At 51.2% G+C, this 16612-nt stretch overlaps 1 protein-coding gene across 1 annotated transcript in view; it reads right to left on the minus strand.

The window, feature by feature from the left end:
* Positions 1-1053: 1053 nt before the first annotated feature.
* Positions 1054-16612, minus strand: part of LOC138835232 (mucin-2-like) — a 51869-nt gene continuing 36310 nt past the window's right edge. The window contains exons 39-55 of the mRNA XM_070033808.1: positions 14667-14855; positions 14356-14581; positions 12019-12072; positions 11400-11575; positions 10894-11211; positions 10350-10494; positions 9478-10063; positions 7800-7866; positions 7389-7523; positions 6408-6482; positions 5317-5550; positions 5083-5230; positions 4176-4313; positions 3140-3299; positions 1982-2335; positions 1502-1646; positions 1054-1305 (exon numbers count right to left, since the gene is read on the minus strand). Of these exons, the coding sequence (XP_069889909.1) occupies positions 1054-1305; positions 1502-1646; positions 1982-2335; positions 3140-3299; positions 4176-4313; positions 5083-5230; positions 5317-5550; positions 6408-6482; positions 7389-7523; positions 7800-7866; positions 9478-10063; positions 10350-10494; positions 10894-11211; positions 11400-11575; positions 12019-12072; positions 14356-14581; positions 14667-14855 (3402 nt within the window). The remainder of the gene's footprint in view (positions 1306-1501; positions 1647-1981; positions 2336-3139; positions 3300-4175; positions 4314-5082; positions 5231-5316; positions 5551-6407; positions 6483-7388; positions 7524-7799; positions 7867-9477; positions 10064-10349; positions 10495-10893; positions 11212-11399; positions 11576-12018; positions 12073-14355; positions 14582-14666; positions 14856-16612) is intronic.

Below are 16612 nucleotides of genomic sequence, written 5' to 3' on the forward strand. Positions count from 1 at the left end.
GGTTTAGGGTAAGGGTTAAGGTTAGGGTTAGGTTTAGGGTGTTGGTTAGGGTGAGGGTTAAGGTTAGTGTTAGGGTTAGGGTTAGGGTGAGGGTAAGGGTTCGTGTTAGGTTTAGGGTGAGGGTGAGGGTGAGGGTGAGGGTTAGGGTTAGGGTGATGGTGAGGTTGAGGGTGAAAGTGAGGGTTAGGTTTAGGGTTAAAGTTAGGGTGAGGGTGAGGGTGACGGTTAGGGTTAGGATTAGGGTTACCCTTAGGGTTAGGCTGAGGGTGAGGGTGAGTGTGAAGGTTAGGGTTAGGGTTAGAATGAGGGTTAGGGAGCGGGGTAGGTTTAGGTTTAGGGTCAGGTTTAGGGTTAGGGTGAGGGTTAGGGTTAGGTTGAGGGTGAGGGTGAGGGTGAGTTTTAAGATTAGTGTTACGGTTAAGGTGAAGGTGATAGAGAGCTTTAGGTTTAGCATTAGGGTTAGGGTTAGTGTTAGGCTTAGGGTGAGTGTGACGGTGAAGGTGAGGGTTAGGGTTAGGGTGAGGGTTAGGTTTAGAGTTAGGGTCAGGGTTAAGGTTATGGTGATGTTTAGGGTGCAGGTGAGGGTTACGGTGAGGGTGAATGTTCGGGTGAGTTTGAGGCCTAGGGTGTGGGTGAGGGGTAGGTTTAGGGTGAGGGTTTGGGTGAGAGTGACTGTTTTGGGTCAGGGTGAAGGTTAGGGTGTGGGTGTGGACACTGTGCTCTATGGGCTGTGGACACCGGCATCTGGGGAGTCCTCACATTGCACTCTGGGCACTGTTCACTCCAGATCTGGGCAGTGTGGACAGTGGAATCTATGGAATCTTCCTACTGGGATGTGGGGATTTTGGACACTGTACTCTTTGGAGTGTTGACATTGGGATATGGGGAATGTGGAACCTGGGATTAAAGAAGTGTGGATACAGGACTGTTGGTAATGTTCACACTGGGTTCTGAGGAATGTGGACACTGGGATCTGGAGAGTGTGGGCATGGGGTTCTGTGTGTGGACATTTGAATCTGGGGATTTGTACACTGTTATAGGGGGAGTTGTATACTAGTATCGGGGGAGTGTGGACATTGGGATCTGGGGAGTATGGCCACTGGGATCTGTGTATTGTGCACTTTGGATCAGTGCTTTGTGGGGTGTGGACACAGGCATCTGGGGAATCTGCGCACTGTAGTGTGGACACTGGTATCTGGGGAGTTTGGACACTGTGATTAGTAAGGACACTAAGATCTGGGGAAGGTGGACACGTGAATCCATGCACTGTGGACACTGAAGCGTGGGGAGCATGGTCACTGGGATCTGGGGAGGGTGGACACTGGGATCAGGGTATTGTGGAACCTGGATCTGGACAGTGTATACACTGCAATCTATGGAGTCTGGATGCTGGGATTTTGGGAGTTGGGACACTGTACTCTGCAGTGATGACACTGGGATATGGGGAGTGTGGAACCCGGGATCAGACAAGTGGGCACACTGGACTGTGGGTAGTGTGTACACTGGGACCTGAGAGAGTGGACACTGGGATCTGTGGAGTGTGGACACTGGCATCTGGGAAGTGTGGAGACTGGGAAATGGGGACTGTGGACACTGGGATCTTGGGAGTGTGGTCAATGGAAATGGGGGAGTGTGGACACTGGGATCTGGGGAGTGTGCACAATGGAGTCTATGGAGTCTGGATATTGGGAAGTTGGGAGTTTGGACAGTGTACTACTCTTTGGAGTGTTGACACTGTGATATGGGAAGTGTGGAATGTGGATAGTGTGGACACTGTTTTCTGGGGAGTATGGACACTTGGCTCTGGAGAATGCAGACACTGAGATCAAGGGAGTGTGGACACTGGGTTCTGGGGACTATAGACACTGGAATTTGGGGAGTGTGGACACTGGGATTTGGAGAATGTGGACACTGGACTCTGGGGAGTGTGAACAATGATATCTGGGAAGTGTGGACACTAGGATCTAAGGAATGTAGATACCGAGATCTGGAGAGTGTGGACTCAGGGATCTGGCAAGTAGAAACTGGGATCTTGGGAGTGTGGACACTAGGATAGGGGAATGTGCACACAGGTATCTGGGGAGTGTGGACACTGGAATCTGTGGACTGTGGACACTGGGATCTGGAGAGTGTGGACACTGGGATCTTGGATCTGAGCAATGTGGTTCCTAGGATGTTGGGAGTGTGACACTGGACTCTGTGAATCATGGACACTGGAATCTGGAGAGTATGGACACTGGTATCTGGGGAGTGTGGACACTGGAACTTCTGGATTTTGGACACTGGTTTCTTGGGAGTAAGAGCATTGGACTCTGCTGAATGTGGACACTGTTCTCTGTGGGGAGTGTGGACACTGGGAGTTGGGATGTGTGGAAACTGGGTCTGAGGAATGTGCATCCAGGAATCTGGGGAGTGTGAACTCTGGGATCAGAGGAGTGTGCACAATGGAATCTGGGTAGTGTGCACACTGGGATCTGGGGAGTGTGAACATTGGATCTGGGGAGTGCGGACATTGTGCTCTGTGGGATATGGCCACTGGCATCTGGGGAGTCTGTATATTGCAATCTGGGGAGTGTGTACACTGGTATCTGTGAGTGTGGACACTGGTATCTGGGAGTGTGGACATCGGACTGTGATTACTGAGGACATTAAGATCTGGTAATGTGGACATTCGAGTCCATGGACTGTGGACACTGAGGCATGGGGAGTTTGGACACTGGAATCTTGGAAATGTGGACACTGAGTTCGTGGGAGTGTGGTCTCTGGATCTGGGCAGTGTGGACACTGGAATCTATGGGAGTCTGGACACTGTGATGTGGGCACAGGGATATGAGAAATGTGGATCCTGGGATAGAGGAATGTACACACTGAATTCTGGGTAATGAGCACACTGGGATCTTGGAAGGTGGACACTGGATTCGGGGTGTGTGGACACTGGGATCTAGGGAGTTTGTACACTGGTATAGGCAGAGTTTGAACACTGGGATCTGGGAAGTATGGACATTTTGATCTGGGGAGTGTGGACACTAGATCTTGGGAGTGTGGTCACTAGGATCTGGGGAGTGTGGACATTGGAATCTTGCGAGTGTTTTCAATGGGATCTGGGGAATGGAGACACTGAGATCAGAGGAGAGTTTACACAGGGATCTGGGAGTGTGGACACTGGGACCTGGGGAGTGTGGATACTGGGAGTGTGGACACTGGGATCAGGGGAATGTGAGCACTGGGATCTGGAGGGTGTGGATACTGGAATCTGGGGAGTGTGGACACTGGCATCTTGGGAGTGTGTACACTGGTATCTGGGAGTGTGGACATCGGACTGTGATTACTGAGGACACTAAGATCTGGTAATATGGTCATTTGAGTCCTGGACTGTGGACACTGAGACATGGGGAATTTGGACACTAGGATCTTGGGAGGGTGGACACTGAAATCGGGGGAGTGTGGAACCTGGATCGGGGGGGGGTGTAGACACTGGAATTTATGGAGTCTGGATACTAGGATGTTTACACTGGGATTTGAGAAGTGTGGATCCTTGGATAGAGGAGTGGATACACTGAAATCTTGGTATTGTCTAAACTTGGACCTTGGAGGGTTTTGATTGTGTGTATACTGGGATCTGGGGAGTTTGTACACTGGTATAGGGAGAGTTTGAACACTGGGATCTGGGGAGTATGGACATTGGGATCTGGGGAGTGTGGACACTAGATCTTGAGAGTGTGGTCATTAGGATCTGGGGAGTGTGGACACTGGAAACTTGGGAGTGTAGACAGTGGGATCGAGGGAGTGTGTACACTGCGAACAGGGGAGATTGAACATTGGGAACTTGGGAGTGTGCACACTGGAGTCTATGGTGTCTGGATATTGGGAAGTGGGGAGTTTGGACACTGTAACCTTTGGAGTGTTGACACTGAGATATGAGGAGTATGGACCCTGGGATCAGAGGAGAGTGCATATTGGACTCTGAGTAGTGTGCACCCTGGGATCTGAGAGTTTTGACAGTATGATTTGGGGAATGTGGACACTTGGATCTCGGGAGTGAGGACATTGGACTCTGAGGAGTATGCATCCTGGACTCTAAGGAGTGTGCACATTGGGATCTAGGAGTGTGGACACTGGAATCTCTGAATCTATGGAGTCTGGATGCTGGGATATGAGGAGTTTGGACACTTTACTCTTTCGAGTGTGGACACTGTGATATGGGGAGTGTGGACATTGGGATTTGAGGAGTGTGCACACTTGTCTCTGGGTAATGTGCACACTGTGATCTGGGAGTGTGAACACTGGGATCTGGGGAGTGTGGACACTGGGATCTGGGGAGTGTGGACACTGTTATAGGGGGAGTGTGCCCACTTGGATTGGTGTTCTGTGAACACTGGGATCTTGGGAGTGTGGACACTGGTATCTGGGGAATGTGGACAATGGACTCTGTGGATCATAGACACTGGGATCTTGGTAGTGAGGACACTGGACTCTGGTTAGTGTGAACACTGCTCTGTGGGGTGTGGACACTGGGAATTGGGTTGTTTACACAGTAGGTCTGAAGAAAGTGCACCCAGGCATCTGGAGAGTGTGGATCCTAGGATCAAAGAAGTGTGCACACTGGAATCTGGGTACTGTGTTCACTGGTATCTGAGCAGTGTAGCCACTGGGATCTGGGTATTGTGCACATTGGATCTTTGGAGTGTGGACACTGCTCTTTGAGCTGTGGACACTGTCATCTGGGGAGTCTGCACACTACACTCTGGAGAGTTTGGACATTGGGATCTGGGGAGTGTGGGAACTGGGATCTTGGAAAATTGGACACGGGGAAATGTGACTGTGGACACTGGGATCTTGGGAGTGTGGTCAATGGGAAAGGGGAATGTGGACACTGGGATCTGGGTAGTGTGCACAATGGAATCTATGGAGTCTGGATACTGGAAGGTGGGGAGTTTGGACACTGTAATCTTTGGAGTTTGACACTGAGATATGGGGAGTATGGACCCTGGGATCTGAGGAGTGTGCACATCGGACTCTGAGTTCCCTGTCCCCGTGGGAACTGGGAGTTTGGACACTAGGATCTGGGGAGTGTGGACACACGGATCTTGGGAGTAAGGACATTGGACTCTGAGGAGTGTGCACCCTGGACTCTGAGGATGTACACATTGGTATCTAGGAGGGTGGACACTGGGATCTCTGAATCTATGGAGTCTGGATACTGGGATATGAGGAGTTTGGACACAATATTCTTTTGAGTGCGGACAATGTGATATAAGGAGTGTGGACAATGGAATTTGAGGAGTGTGCACACTGGTGTCTGGGTAATGTGCACACCGTGATCTGGGAGTGTGGACACTGGGATCTGGGGAGTGTGGACACTGGGATCTGGGGAGTGTGCCCACTAGGATCTGGGTTCTGTGAACACTGGGATCTTGGTAGTGTGGACACTGGGATCTTGGAGGTGTGGACACTGGGAACTATGGAGTGTGGATCCTGGGATCGGGCAGTTTGGACACTGGTATCAGGGAAGTCTGGACACTTAGATCTGGGGAGTATGGACACTGGGATCTGGGGATTGTGAACACTGGGATCAGGGGAGTGTGAACATTGAGATCCAGGGAGTGTGGACATCGGGATGTGGGGAGTGTGGAGGGTGAACTCTGTGGAGTGTGGACACTGGAATCTGGGTACTGGGGACACTGGGATCTAGGGAGTGTGGACACTGGAGTCTGGGGAATGTTGACAATGGACTCTGTGGATTATGGATAGTGGGATCTTGGTAGTTAGAACACTGGAGTCTAGGGAGTGTAGAAACTGCTCTGTGGAGTTTGGACACTGGGAATTGGGTTGTGTGGACAGTGTGTCTGAGGAAAGTGCACCCATGGATCTAGGGAGTGTGGACCCTAGGATCAGAGGAGTGTGCACACTGGACTCTGTGTAGTGTGTACACTGGTATCTGAGCAATGTGGCAACTGGGATCTGGGTATTGTGCACATTGGATCTGGGGAGTGTGGACACTGTGCTCTGTGGGGTGTGGCCACTGTCATCTGGAGAGTCTGCACACTGCACTCTGGGGAGTGTGGACACTGTGATTAGTGAGGACATTAAGATCTTGGGAATGTGGACACGTGATTCCATGCACTGTGGACACTGAAGCTTGGAGAGTGTGGACAATGGGATCTAGGAAGTGTGGACCCTAGATCAGGACATTCTTTACACTGAAATTTATGGACTCTGAAAACTGGGATATAGGGAGTTGGAACACTGTACTATTTGCAGTGTTGACACTGGGATATGGGGACTGTGGGACCTGGGATCAGAGAAGTGGGTACACTGAACTGTGTGCAGTGTGCACACTGAGATGTGAGAGGGTGGACACTGGGATCTGGGGAGTATGTACACTGGGATAGGGGGAATGTGCTCACTGGGATCAAGGGATTGTGAATCCTGAAATCTGAGAAGTGTGGACACTGGTATCTGGGGAGTGTGGACACAGGTACCTGTGGAGTTTGGACACTGGTAAAGGGGGTGTGTGAAGTCTGGGTTGGGGGGAATATGACCACTGGGATCTGGGAAATTTGGACATTGGGATTTGGGGAATTGGGCACTGGGATCTGGGCAGTGTGGGCACTGGAATCTTTGGAGTCTGGATACTGGGATGTGGGGAGTTTGCACACTGTTTTCTTTGGAGTGTTGACACTTGGATATGGGGAGTGTGGAACCTGGAATTATAGGACTGTGCGCACTGGACTCTGGAATGTGTGGATAAAGGGATCTGGGAGGGTACACCATGGGACCCGGGGAGTTTGGACACTGTGATTTGGAGAGTGTGGACATGGGGATCTGGAAGTGTGGACACAGGGATCTATGGAGTTGGAAACTGGAAGAGGGGGATTGTGCACACTGCGATCTGGGGAGTGTGGACCCTGGAATCTATGGAGTCTGGATATTGGGATGTAGGGAGTTTGGACATTGTACTCTTTTGGGTGTTGACATTTGGATATAGGGAGTATGGAACCTGGGATCAGAGGAGTTTGAACACTGGACTCTGGGTAGTGTACTCATGGGATCTGGCTTGGTGGACACTGGGATCTGAGGAGTGTGGACACTGGGATCGGGAAAGTGTGGACATAGGAATCTGGGATTGTGGACACTGTGATAGCGGGAGCGTGAACAATGGGATTGGGGATTATGTTCTCTGGGGTCGGGGGAATGTGAACACTGGGATATGTGGTGTGGGGATATTGGCATCTGGGGAATGTGGACACTGTTATCTGGGCACTGTAGACACTGGAATCTATGGAGTCAGGATATTGGGATGTGGGGTGTTTGGACACTTCAGTCTTTGGGGTGTTAACATTGGGATATGGGGAGTGTGGAACCTGGGATCAGAGGAGTGTGCATACTGGACTCTGGGTAGAATGCACACTGGGATCTGGGTTGGTGGACACTGGGATCTGGGGAGTGTGGACATTGGGATCTGGAGTTGGTGGATCCAGGAATCTAGGAGTGTGGACAGTGAGTTCTATGGAGTTTGGAAACTGAAATAGGGGGATTGTGCACACTGGGATCTGGAGAGTGAGAATACAGAGATCTGGGAGTGTGGACACTGGGATCTGGGGATTGTGGACACTGGCATCTGGGGAGTGTGGACACTTGCAATTGAGTAATGTTGACACTGGGATCTTGGGAGTTTGAACACTAGGATCTTGGGATTGTGGACATTTGGATCTGGGGAGTGTGGACACTGGGATCTCGGGAGTGGGGACACTGGGATCTTGGGAATGGGGACAGTGATATGTGGGGAGTGTGGATACTGGGATCTGGAAAGTGTGGACTCCGGGATCTGGGAGTGTGGATACTGGGATCAGGGCAGTGTGGACACTGGGATAGAGGGAGAATGCACAGTGGGATCTGGTAATTTGGACATTGGGATAAGGGGAGTATTAACTCTGGGTGTGGGAGTATGAACACTGGGATCTGGGGAGTGTGGAGATTGAAATCTGGAGAGTGTGGACACTGGAATCTATGGAATCTGGGGTGTGGGGATTATGGACACTAGGATCTGGGCAGTTTGGACACTGGAATCTATGGATTCTGGATACTGGGCTGTGGGATTTTATACACTGTACTACTCTGGATTTTTGACACTGGGATATGGGGAGTGTGGAACCTGGGATTACAGGAGTGTACACACTGAACTCTGGGTACTATGGACACTGGGATCTGGGTGAGTGGACAATGGGATCTGGGGAGATTGGAAACTGTGATTTGGCAAGTGTAGACACAGGAGTCTGGGAGTGTAGACACTGGCATCTGGGTAGTTTGGACACTGTTTTCTGGGGAGTATGGACACTGGGCTCTGAAGACCGTGGACACAGAGATCTGGGGAGTGTGGACATTAGGTTCTGGGGAGTATAGACAATGGAATCTGGGGAGTGTGGACACTGGCATCTAGGGAATGTGGACACTGGACCCTGTGGAGTGTGAACAATGATATCTGGGAAGTGTAGACACTGGGATCTGGGGAGTGTGGAAACTGGGGTCTTGGGAGTGAGGACACTTGGATCTGTGCAGTGTGGATCCTAGGATGTTGGGAGTGTAGACACAGGACGCTATGAATCGTGGACACTGGAATCTGGAGAGTTTTCACATTGGTATCTGGTGAGTATGGACACTGGACTTTGTGGATTTTGAGCACTGGGATCTTGAGAGTAAGAACATTGGACTCTGCTGAGTGTGGACACATCTCTGTGGTGTGGACACTATGCTCTGTGGGGTGTGGACACTGGCATCTGGGGAGTCTTCATATTGCACTCTGGAGAGTGTTGATTCCGGATCTGGGAAGTGTGGACAGTGGAATCTATGGAGTTTGGATACTATGATGTGGGGAGTTTGGAAACTGAACTCTTTGGAGTGTTGACACTGGGATATGGGGAGTGTGGAACCGGGGATCAGAGAAGTGTGCACACTGGACTGTCGGTAGCATGCACACTGGGATCTGAGGAGTGTGGACACTGGGATCTGGAGAGTGTGGACATGGGGTTCTGGGAGTTTGGACATTGGGATCTGGAGATTTGTACACTGGTATGTTGGGAGTGTGTACACTAGTATCAGGGGAGTGTAGACTTTGGGATCTGGGGAGTGTGGACACTGGGATCTTGGAAATTAGACACTGGGAAATGGGGACTGTGGACACTGGGATCTTCGGAGTGTGGTCAATGGGAATGGGTTAGTTTGGACACTGGGATCTGGGGAGTGTGCTCACTGGAGTCTATGTAGACTGAATACTGAGAATTGCGGAATTTGAACACTGTAACCTTTGGAATGTTGACACTGAGATATAGGGAGTATGGACCCTGGGATCTGAGGAGTGTGTACATTGGACTCTGAGTAGTGTGCACCCTGGGATCTGCTTGTTTGGACACTAGGATCTGGGGAGTGTGAACACTGTGATCTTGGGACTGAGGACATTGGACTCTGAGGAGTGTGCACCCTGGACTCTGAGGAATATGCACATTGGGATCTAGGAGTGTGGACACTGGGATCTCTGAATCTATGGATTCTGGATACTGGGATATGAGGAGTTTGGACACTCTATTCTTTCGACTGTGGACACTGTGATATGGGGAGTGTGGACCATGAGATTTGAGGAGTGTGCACACTGATCTAGGAGTGTGGACACAGGGATCTGGGGAGTGTGGACACTGGGATCTGGGGAGTGTGGACACTGGGATTAGGGGAAGTGTGCCCACTTGGAAGGGGGTTCTTTGAACACTGGTATCTTGGGAGTGTGGACACTGGAATCTTGGGAGTGTGGACACTGGGATCTTGGGAGTATGGCCACTGAGATGTTGGGAATGTCCACACTGGGATCTTGGGTGTGTGGACACTGGGATCTGGGTAGTGTAGACACTGGGATCTGGCAGTGTGGAAACTGGGATCAGGGAAGTCTGGACACGTAGATCTGGGGAGTATGGACACTGGGATCTGAGGATGGTGAACACTGGGATCGAGGGAGTGTGAACATTGGGATCGGGGAGTGTGGACACCGGGATGTGGGGAGTGTGGAGAGTGTACTCTGTGGAGTGTGGACAGTGGAGTCTGGGAACTGTGCACAATGGAATCTAGGGAGTGTGGACAGTGGTATCTGGGGAATGTGGACAATGGACTCTGGATTATGGACACTGAGATCTTGGTAGTGAGGACACTGGACTCTGGGGAGTGTGGACACTGCTCTGTTGGGTGTGGACACTGAGAATTGGGTTGTATGGACAATGGGTGTGAGGAAAGTGCACCCAGGGATCTGGGGAATGTGGACCCTAGGATCAGAGGAGTGTGCACACTGGACTCTGAGTAGTGTGTACCCTGGTATCTGAGTAGTGTGGCGACTGGGATCTGGGTATTGTACACATTGGATTCTGGGACTGTGGACACTGTGCTCTGTGGGGTGTGGCCACTGGCATCTAGGAAGTCTGCACACTGTACTCTCAGGAGTGTGGACACTGGTATCTGAGGAGTGTGGACATTGCGATTAGTGCAGACACTAAGATCTGGGGAATGTGGACACTATGAACACTGAAGCATGGGGTGTGTGGACACTGGGATCGGGGGAGTGTGGAACCTGGATCTGGGTAGTGTATACACTGCAATCTATGGAGTCTGGATACTGGGATATGGGGAGTTGGGACACTGTACTCTTTGCAGTTTTGCACTGGGATATGGGGAGTGTTGAACCTGGGATCAGAGAAGTGGGCACACTGGACTGTAGGTAGTGTGCACACTGTGATCTGGGAGGGTGGACACTGGTATCTGTGGAGTGTGGACACTGGCATATGGGCAGTGCGTACACTGGGATAGGGGGAATGTGATCCCTGGGATGGAATCCTGAAATCTAAGCAGTGTGGTCACAGGTATCTGGGGAGTATGGACACTGGTATAGGGGATGTATGAACTCGGAGTTGGGGGGAGGATGAACAGAGGGATCTGGGGAATGTGGATATTGGGATCTGGGGAATTGGACACTGGGATCTGGGCAGTGTGGGCACTGGAATCTTTGGAGTCTGGATACTGGGATGTGGGGAGTTTGCACCCTGGTTTCCTTGGAGTTTGACACTTGGATATGGGGAGTGTGGAACATGGTATTATAGGAGTGTGCACACTGGACTCTAGATAGTGTGGATACAGGGATCTGGGAGGGTACACAATGGGATCCAGGGAGTTTGGACACTGTGAATTAGAGAGTGTGGACATGGGAATATGGGAGTGTGGACACTGGAATCTGTGGAGTTGGAAACTGGAATATTGGTGTTGTGCACACTGGGATCTGGGGAGTTTAGACACTGGTTTCTGGGCAGTGTGGACACTGGAATCTATGGAGTCTGGATACAGGGATATGGGGAGTTTGGACACTTTACGCTTTGGAGTGTTGACACGGGGATACGGGGAGTGTGGAACCTGGGATCAGAGGAGTGTGCACACTGGACTCTGGATAGTGTGCCTACTGGGATCTGGGTTGGTGGACATTGGGATCTGAAGAGTGTGGAAACTGAGATGTAGAGAGTGTGGTCATGGGGGTCTGGGAGTGTGAACACTGGGATAGAGGGAGTATGAACAATGGGAACTGGCGAGTGTGTACCCTGGGATCAGGGAAATGTGAACACTGGGATCTGTAGTGTGAGGTCATTGTCATCTGAGGAGTGTGGACACTGTGGACACTGGAATCTATGGAGTCTGTATATTGGGCTGTGGGTAGTTTGGACACTGTACTCTTTTGGGTGTTAACATTGTGATATGGGGGGTGTGGAACCTGGGATCACAGGAGTGTGCACACTGGACTCTGGGTAGTATGCACACTGGGAATTGGGTTGTGTGTAAACTGGATCTGAGGAGTGTGCACCCTGGGATCTTGGTAGTGTGGACCCTGGGTTCAGAAGAGTGTGCACACTGGACTCTGGAAAATGTGCAGATTGGGATCTGAGCAGTGTGGACACTGGGATATGGGAAGTGTGAACATTAGATCTGGGGAGTATGTACACTGTGCTCGATGGGGTGTGGACACCAGCATCTGGGGATTCTGCACACTGAAGTCTGGGTAGTGTGGATAATGTTATCAGGGGAGTGAAGACACTGTGATTAGTGAGGTCACTAAGATCTGGGGAATGTGGACACTTGAGTACATGCACTGTGGACATTGAAGCATGGAGAGTGTGGACACTGGGATCTTGGGAGGGTGGACACTGGGATTTGGGCAGTGTGGACACTGGAATCTAGGGAGTGTAGATACTGGGATGTGGGGGGTTTGGACACTATATTCTTTGGAATGTTGACACTGGGATATGGGGAATATGGATCCTGGGATCAGAGGAGGGTGCACACTGGCCTCTGGGTCGTGGGAACACTGGGATGTAGGAGGGTGAGCACTGGGATATGGAGAGGGTGGACACGGGTAACTGGGAGTGTGTACAGTGGGATCTATGGAGTTTGGAAACTGGAATAGGGGGATTGTGCACACTGGGATCTGGGGAGTGTGGACACTGGGATCTGGAGAGTGAGAACATGGAGATCTAGGAGTGTGGACACTGGTATCTGGGGAGTGTGGACACTTGGAATTGGGTAATGTGGACAATGGGATCATGGGTGTGTGAAAACTAGGATCTTGGGATTATGGACACTGGGATCTAGGGAGTGTGGACACTGGGATCTCGGGAGTGGGGACACTGGGATCTTGGGAATGGTGACACTGATATCTGGGGAATGTGGATACTGGGAAAGAGGAGTATTAACTCTGGATGGGGGGAGTATGTGCACTGGGATCTTGGGAGTGTGCACATTGAGATCTGGAGAGTGTGGACACTAGAATCTATGGAATCTGGGGTGTAAGGAGTATGGACGCTGAGATCTGGGCAGTGTGGACACTGGAATCCTTGGATTTGGGACACTGGAATGTGGGGATTTTATACACTGTACTACTATTTGTAGTGTTGACACTGGGATATGGGGAGTGTGGAACCTGTTACAGGAGTGTGCACACTGAAATCTGGGTAGTTTGAACACTGGGATCTGGGTGGGTGGAAAATGGGATCTGGGGAGATTAGACAGTGTGGTTTGGAGAGTGTGGACACGGAGGTCTGGGAGTGTGGACACTGGGAACTGGGGCATGTGCACACTGGACTCTATGGAGTCTGGATACTGGAAAGTGGGGAGTTTGGACACTGTAACCTTTGGAGTGTTGACACTGAGATATGGGAAGTATAGACCCTGGGATCTTAGGACAGTGCACATTGGACTCTGAGTACTGTGCTCCTTGTTATCTAGCAGTTTGGACACTAGGACCTGGGGAGTGTAGACACTGGGTTCTGGTGAGTACAGACACTGTAATCTGGGGAGTGTGGGCACTGGTATCTAGGCAATGTGAACACTGGACTCTGGGGAGTGTGAACAATGATATCTTGGAAGTGTGGACACTGGGATCTGGGGAGTGTGGATACTGAGATCTGGAGAGTGTGGACTTGGGGATCTAGCAGTGTGGATACTGGGATCTTGGGAATGTGGATACTGGGATAGGGGAGTGCACACAATGGGATCTGGGCAGTGTGGTCACTGGGCTCTGTGGACTGTGGACACTTGTATCTGGGCAATGTGGATCCTAGGCTGTTGGGAGTGTAGACACCGGACTCTGTGAATCGTGGACACTGGGATCTGGAGAGTTTGAACACTGGAATCGGGGTAGTGTGTACACTGAATCTTTTGGATTGTGGACACTGGGATCTTGGGAGTAAGAACATTGAACTCTGCTGAGTGCGGAGACTGTGCTCTGTGGTGTGTGGACACTGGGAATTGGGTTGTGTGGAAACTGGGTCTGAGGAATGTGCACCCAAGAATCTGGGGAGTGTAGACTCTGGGATCAGAGAAGTGTGCACACTGGACTCTGGGTAGTGTGCACATTGGGATCTAGGGAGTGTGAACATTGGATCTGGGGAAAGTGGACATTGTGCTCTGTGAGATATGGCCACTGGCATCTGGGGAGTCTGCACACTGCACTGGGGAGTGTCTACACTGGTATTGGGGAGTGTGGACACTGATATCTGGGAGTGTGATCGCCGGACTCTGATTACTGAGGACACTAAGATCTGGTAATGTGGACACTTGAGTCCAAGGACTGTGGACACTGAGACATGGGGAATTTGGACACTGGGGTTTTGGGAGGGTGGACACTGAGATCGGTGGAGTGTGAAACCTGGATCTGGGGGGTGGAGACACAGGAATCTATGGAGTCTGGATACTTTGATGTGGACACTGAGATATGAGAAGTGTGGATCCTGGGATAGAAGAGTGTACACTCTGAACTCTTTGTATTGTCTATACTGGCACCTTGGAGGGTGGACACTGGGTTTGGGGTGTGTGGACACTGGGGGCTGGGTAGTTTGTACACTGGTATAGGGAGAGTGAACACTGGGATCTGGGGAGTGTGGACATTGGGATCTGGGGAATGTGGACACTGGGATAGGGGGAATGTGCCCACTTGGATCGGGGTGTTGTGAACACTGGAATCTTGGTAGTGTGGACACTGGGATCTTGGGGGTGTGGACACTGGGAACTAGGGAGTATGGACACTGGGATTGGGCAGTTTGGAGACTGGTATTAGGGAAGTCTGGACACTTAGATCTGGGGAGTATGGACACTGGGATCTGGGAAGTGTGGACACTGGGATCTTGGGAGTGTGGACACTGGGATCTTGGGAGTGTGGACACTGGGATCTTGGCGGTGTGGACACTGGGAACTAGGGAGTATGAACACTGGGATCGGGCAGTTTGGACACTGGGCTCAGGGAAGTCTGCACACTTAGATCTGGGGAGTATGGACACTGGGATCTGGGAATTGTGAACACTGGGATCAGGGGAGTGTGAACATTGAGATCCATGGAGTGTGGGCACCGGGATGTGGGGAGAGTGGAGGGTGTACTCTTTGGAGTGTGGACACTGGAGTCTGGGGACTGTGCACAATGGGATCTAGGGAGTGTGTATATTGGCATCTGGGGAATGTGGACAATGGACTCTGTGGATCATGGACAGTGGGATCTTGGTAGTGAATACACTGGAGGCTGGGAAGTGTTGACATTGCTTGGTGGAGTTTGGACACTGGGAATTGGGATCTATGGACAGTGGGTCTGAGGAAAGTGCACCTAGGGATCTGGGGAGTGTGGACCCTAAGATCAGAGACGTGTACACACTGGACTCTGGGTAGTGTGTACACTGGTATCGGAGCAGTGTGGCCACTGGATCTGGGTATTATGCACATTGGATCTGGGGAGTGTGGACACTGTGCTCTGTTGGGTGTGGCCACTGGCATCTGGGGCGTCTGAACACTACACTCTGCGGAGTGTGGACACTGGTGTCTGGGATGTGTGGACACTGTGATTAGTGAAGACACTAAGATCTTGAGAATGTGGGCACCTGAGTCCATGCACTGTGGACACTGAAGCATGGGGAGTGTGGACAATGGGATGTAGGGAGTGTGGACACTGGAATCTGGGGAGTATGGACCCTAGATCAGGATTTTGTATACACTGCAATTTATGGAGTCTGGATACTGGGGTGTGGGGAGTTGGGACACTGTACTATTTGCCGTGTTGACACTGGGATATGGGGAGTGTGGGACCTGGGATCAGAGAAGTGGGCACACTGGACTGTGGGTAGTGTGCACACTGTGATCTGAGAGGGTGGACACTAGGATCTGAGAGGGTGGACACTGGAATTGGAGGAATGTGCTCACTGAGATTGAGGGAGTGTGAATCCTGAAATCTGAGTGTGGACACTGGGATCTGGGGAGAGTGGACACTGGTACCAGTGGAGTTTGGACACTGGTATAAGGGGTTGTGAACTCTGGGTTGGGGGAAGTTTGAACACTGGGATCTGGGGAATGTGGACATTGGGTTCTGGGAAATTGGACACTGGGATCTGGGCAGTGGGGCACTGGAATCTTTGGAGTCTGGATGCTGGGATGTTGGGAGTTTGCACACTGTTTTCTTTGGAGTGTTGACACTTGGATATGGAGAGTGTGGAAAAAGGAATTATAGGACTGTGCACACTGGACTCTGGATTGTGTGGATACAGGGATCTGGGAAGGTACACCATGGGATCCTGGGTAGTTTGGACACTGTGATTTGGAGAGTGTGGACATGGGGATCTGGGAGTGTGGACACTGGGAACTCTGGAGTTGGAAACTGGATGGGGGATTGTTCACACTGGGATATGGTGAGTGTGGACACTGTGATCTGGGCAGTGTGGACACTGAAACCTATGGAGTCTGGATATTCGGATGTAGGGAGTTTGGACATTGTACTCTTTTGGGTCTAACATTTGATATGGGGAGTGTGGAACCTGGGATCAGATTAGTGTGCACGCTGGACTCTGGGTAGTGTGCTCACTGGGATCTGGCTTGGTGGACACTGGGATCTGAGGAGTGTGGACACTGGGATCGGGAAAGTGTGGACACAGGAATCTGGGATTGTGGAAACTGGGATAAGCGGGAGTGTGAACAATGGGATTGGGGAGTATGTACCCTGGGATGGGGGAATGTGAACACTAGGATTTGTGGTGTGGGGATATTGGCATCTGGGGAGTGTGGA

Source organism: Dipodomys merriami, unplaced genomic scaffold, assembly GCF_024711535.1.
Source record: "Dipodomys merriami isolate MVZ:Mamm:240054 unplaced genomic scaffold, mDipMer1.0.p SCAF_231, whole genome shotgun sequence".
Classification (NCBI taxonomy): domain Eukaryota; kingdom Metazoa; phylum Chordata; class Mammalia; order Rodentia; family Heteromyidae; genus Dipodomys; species Dipodomys merriami.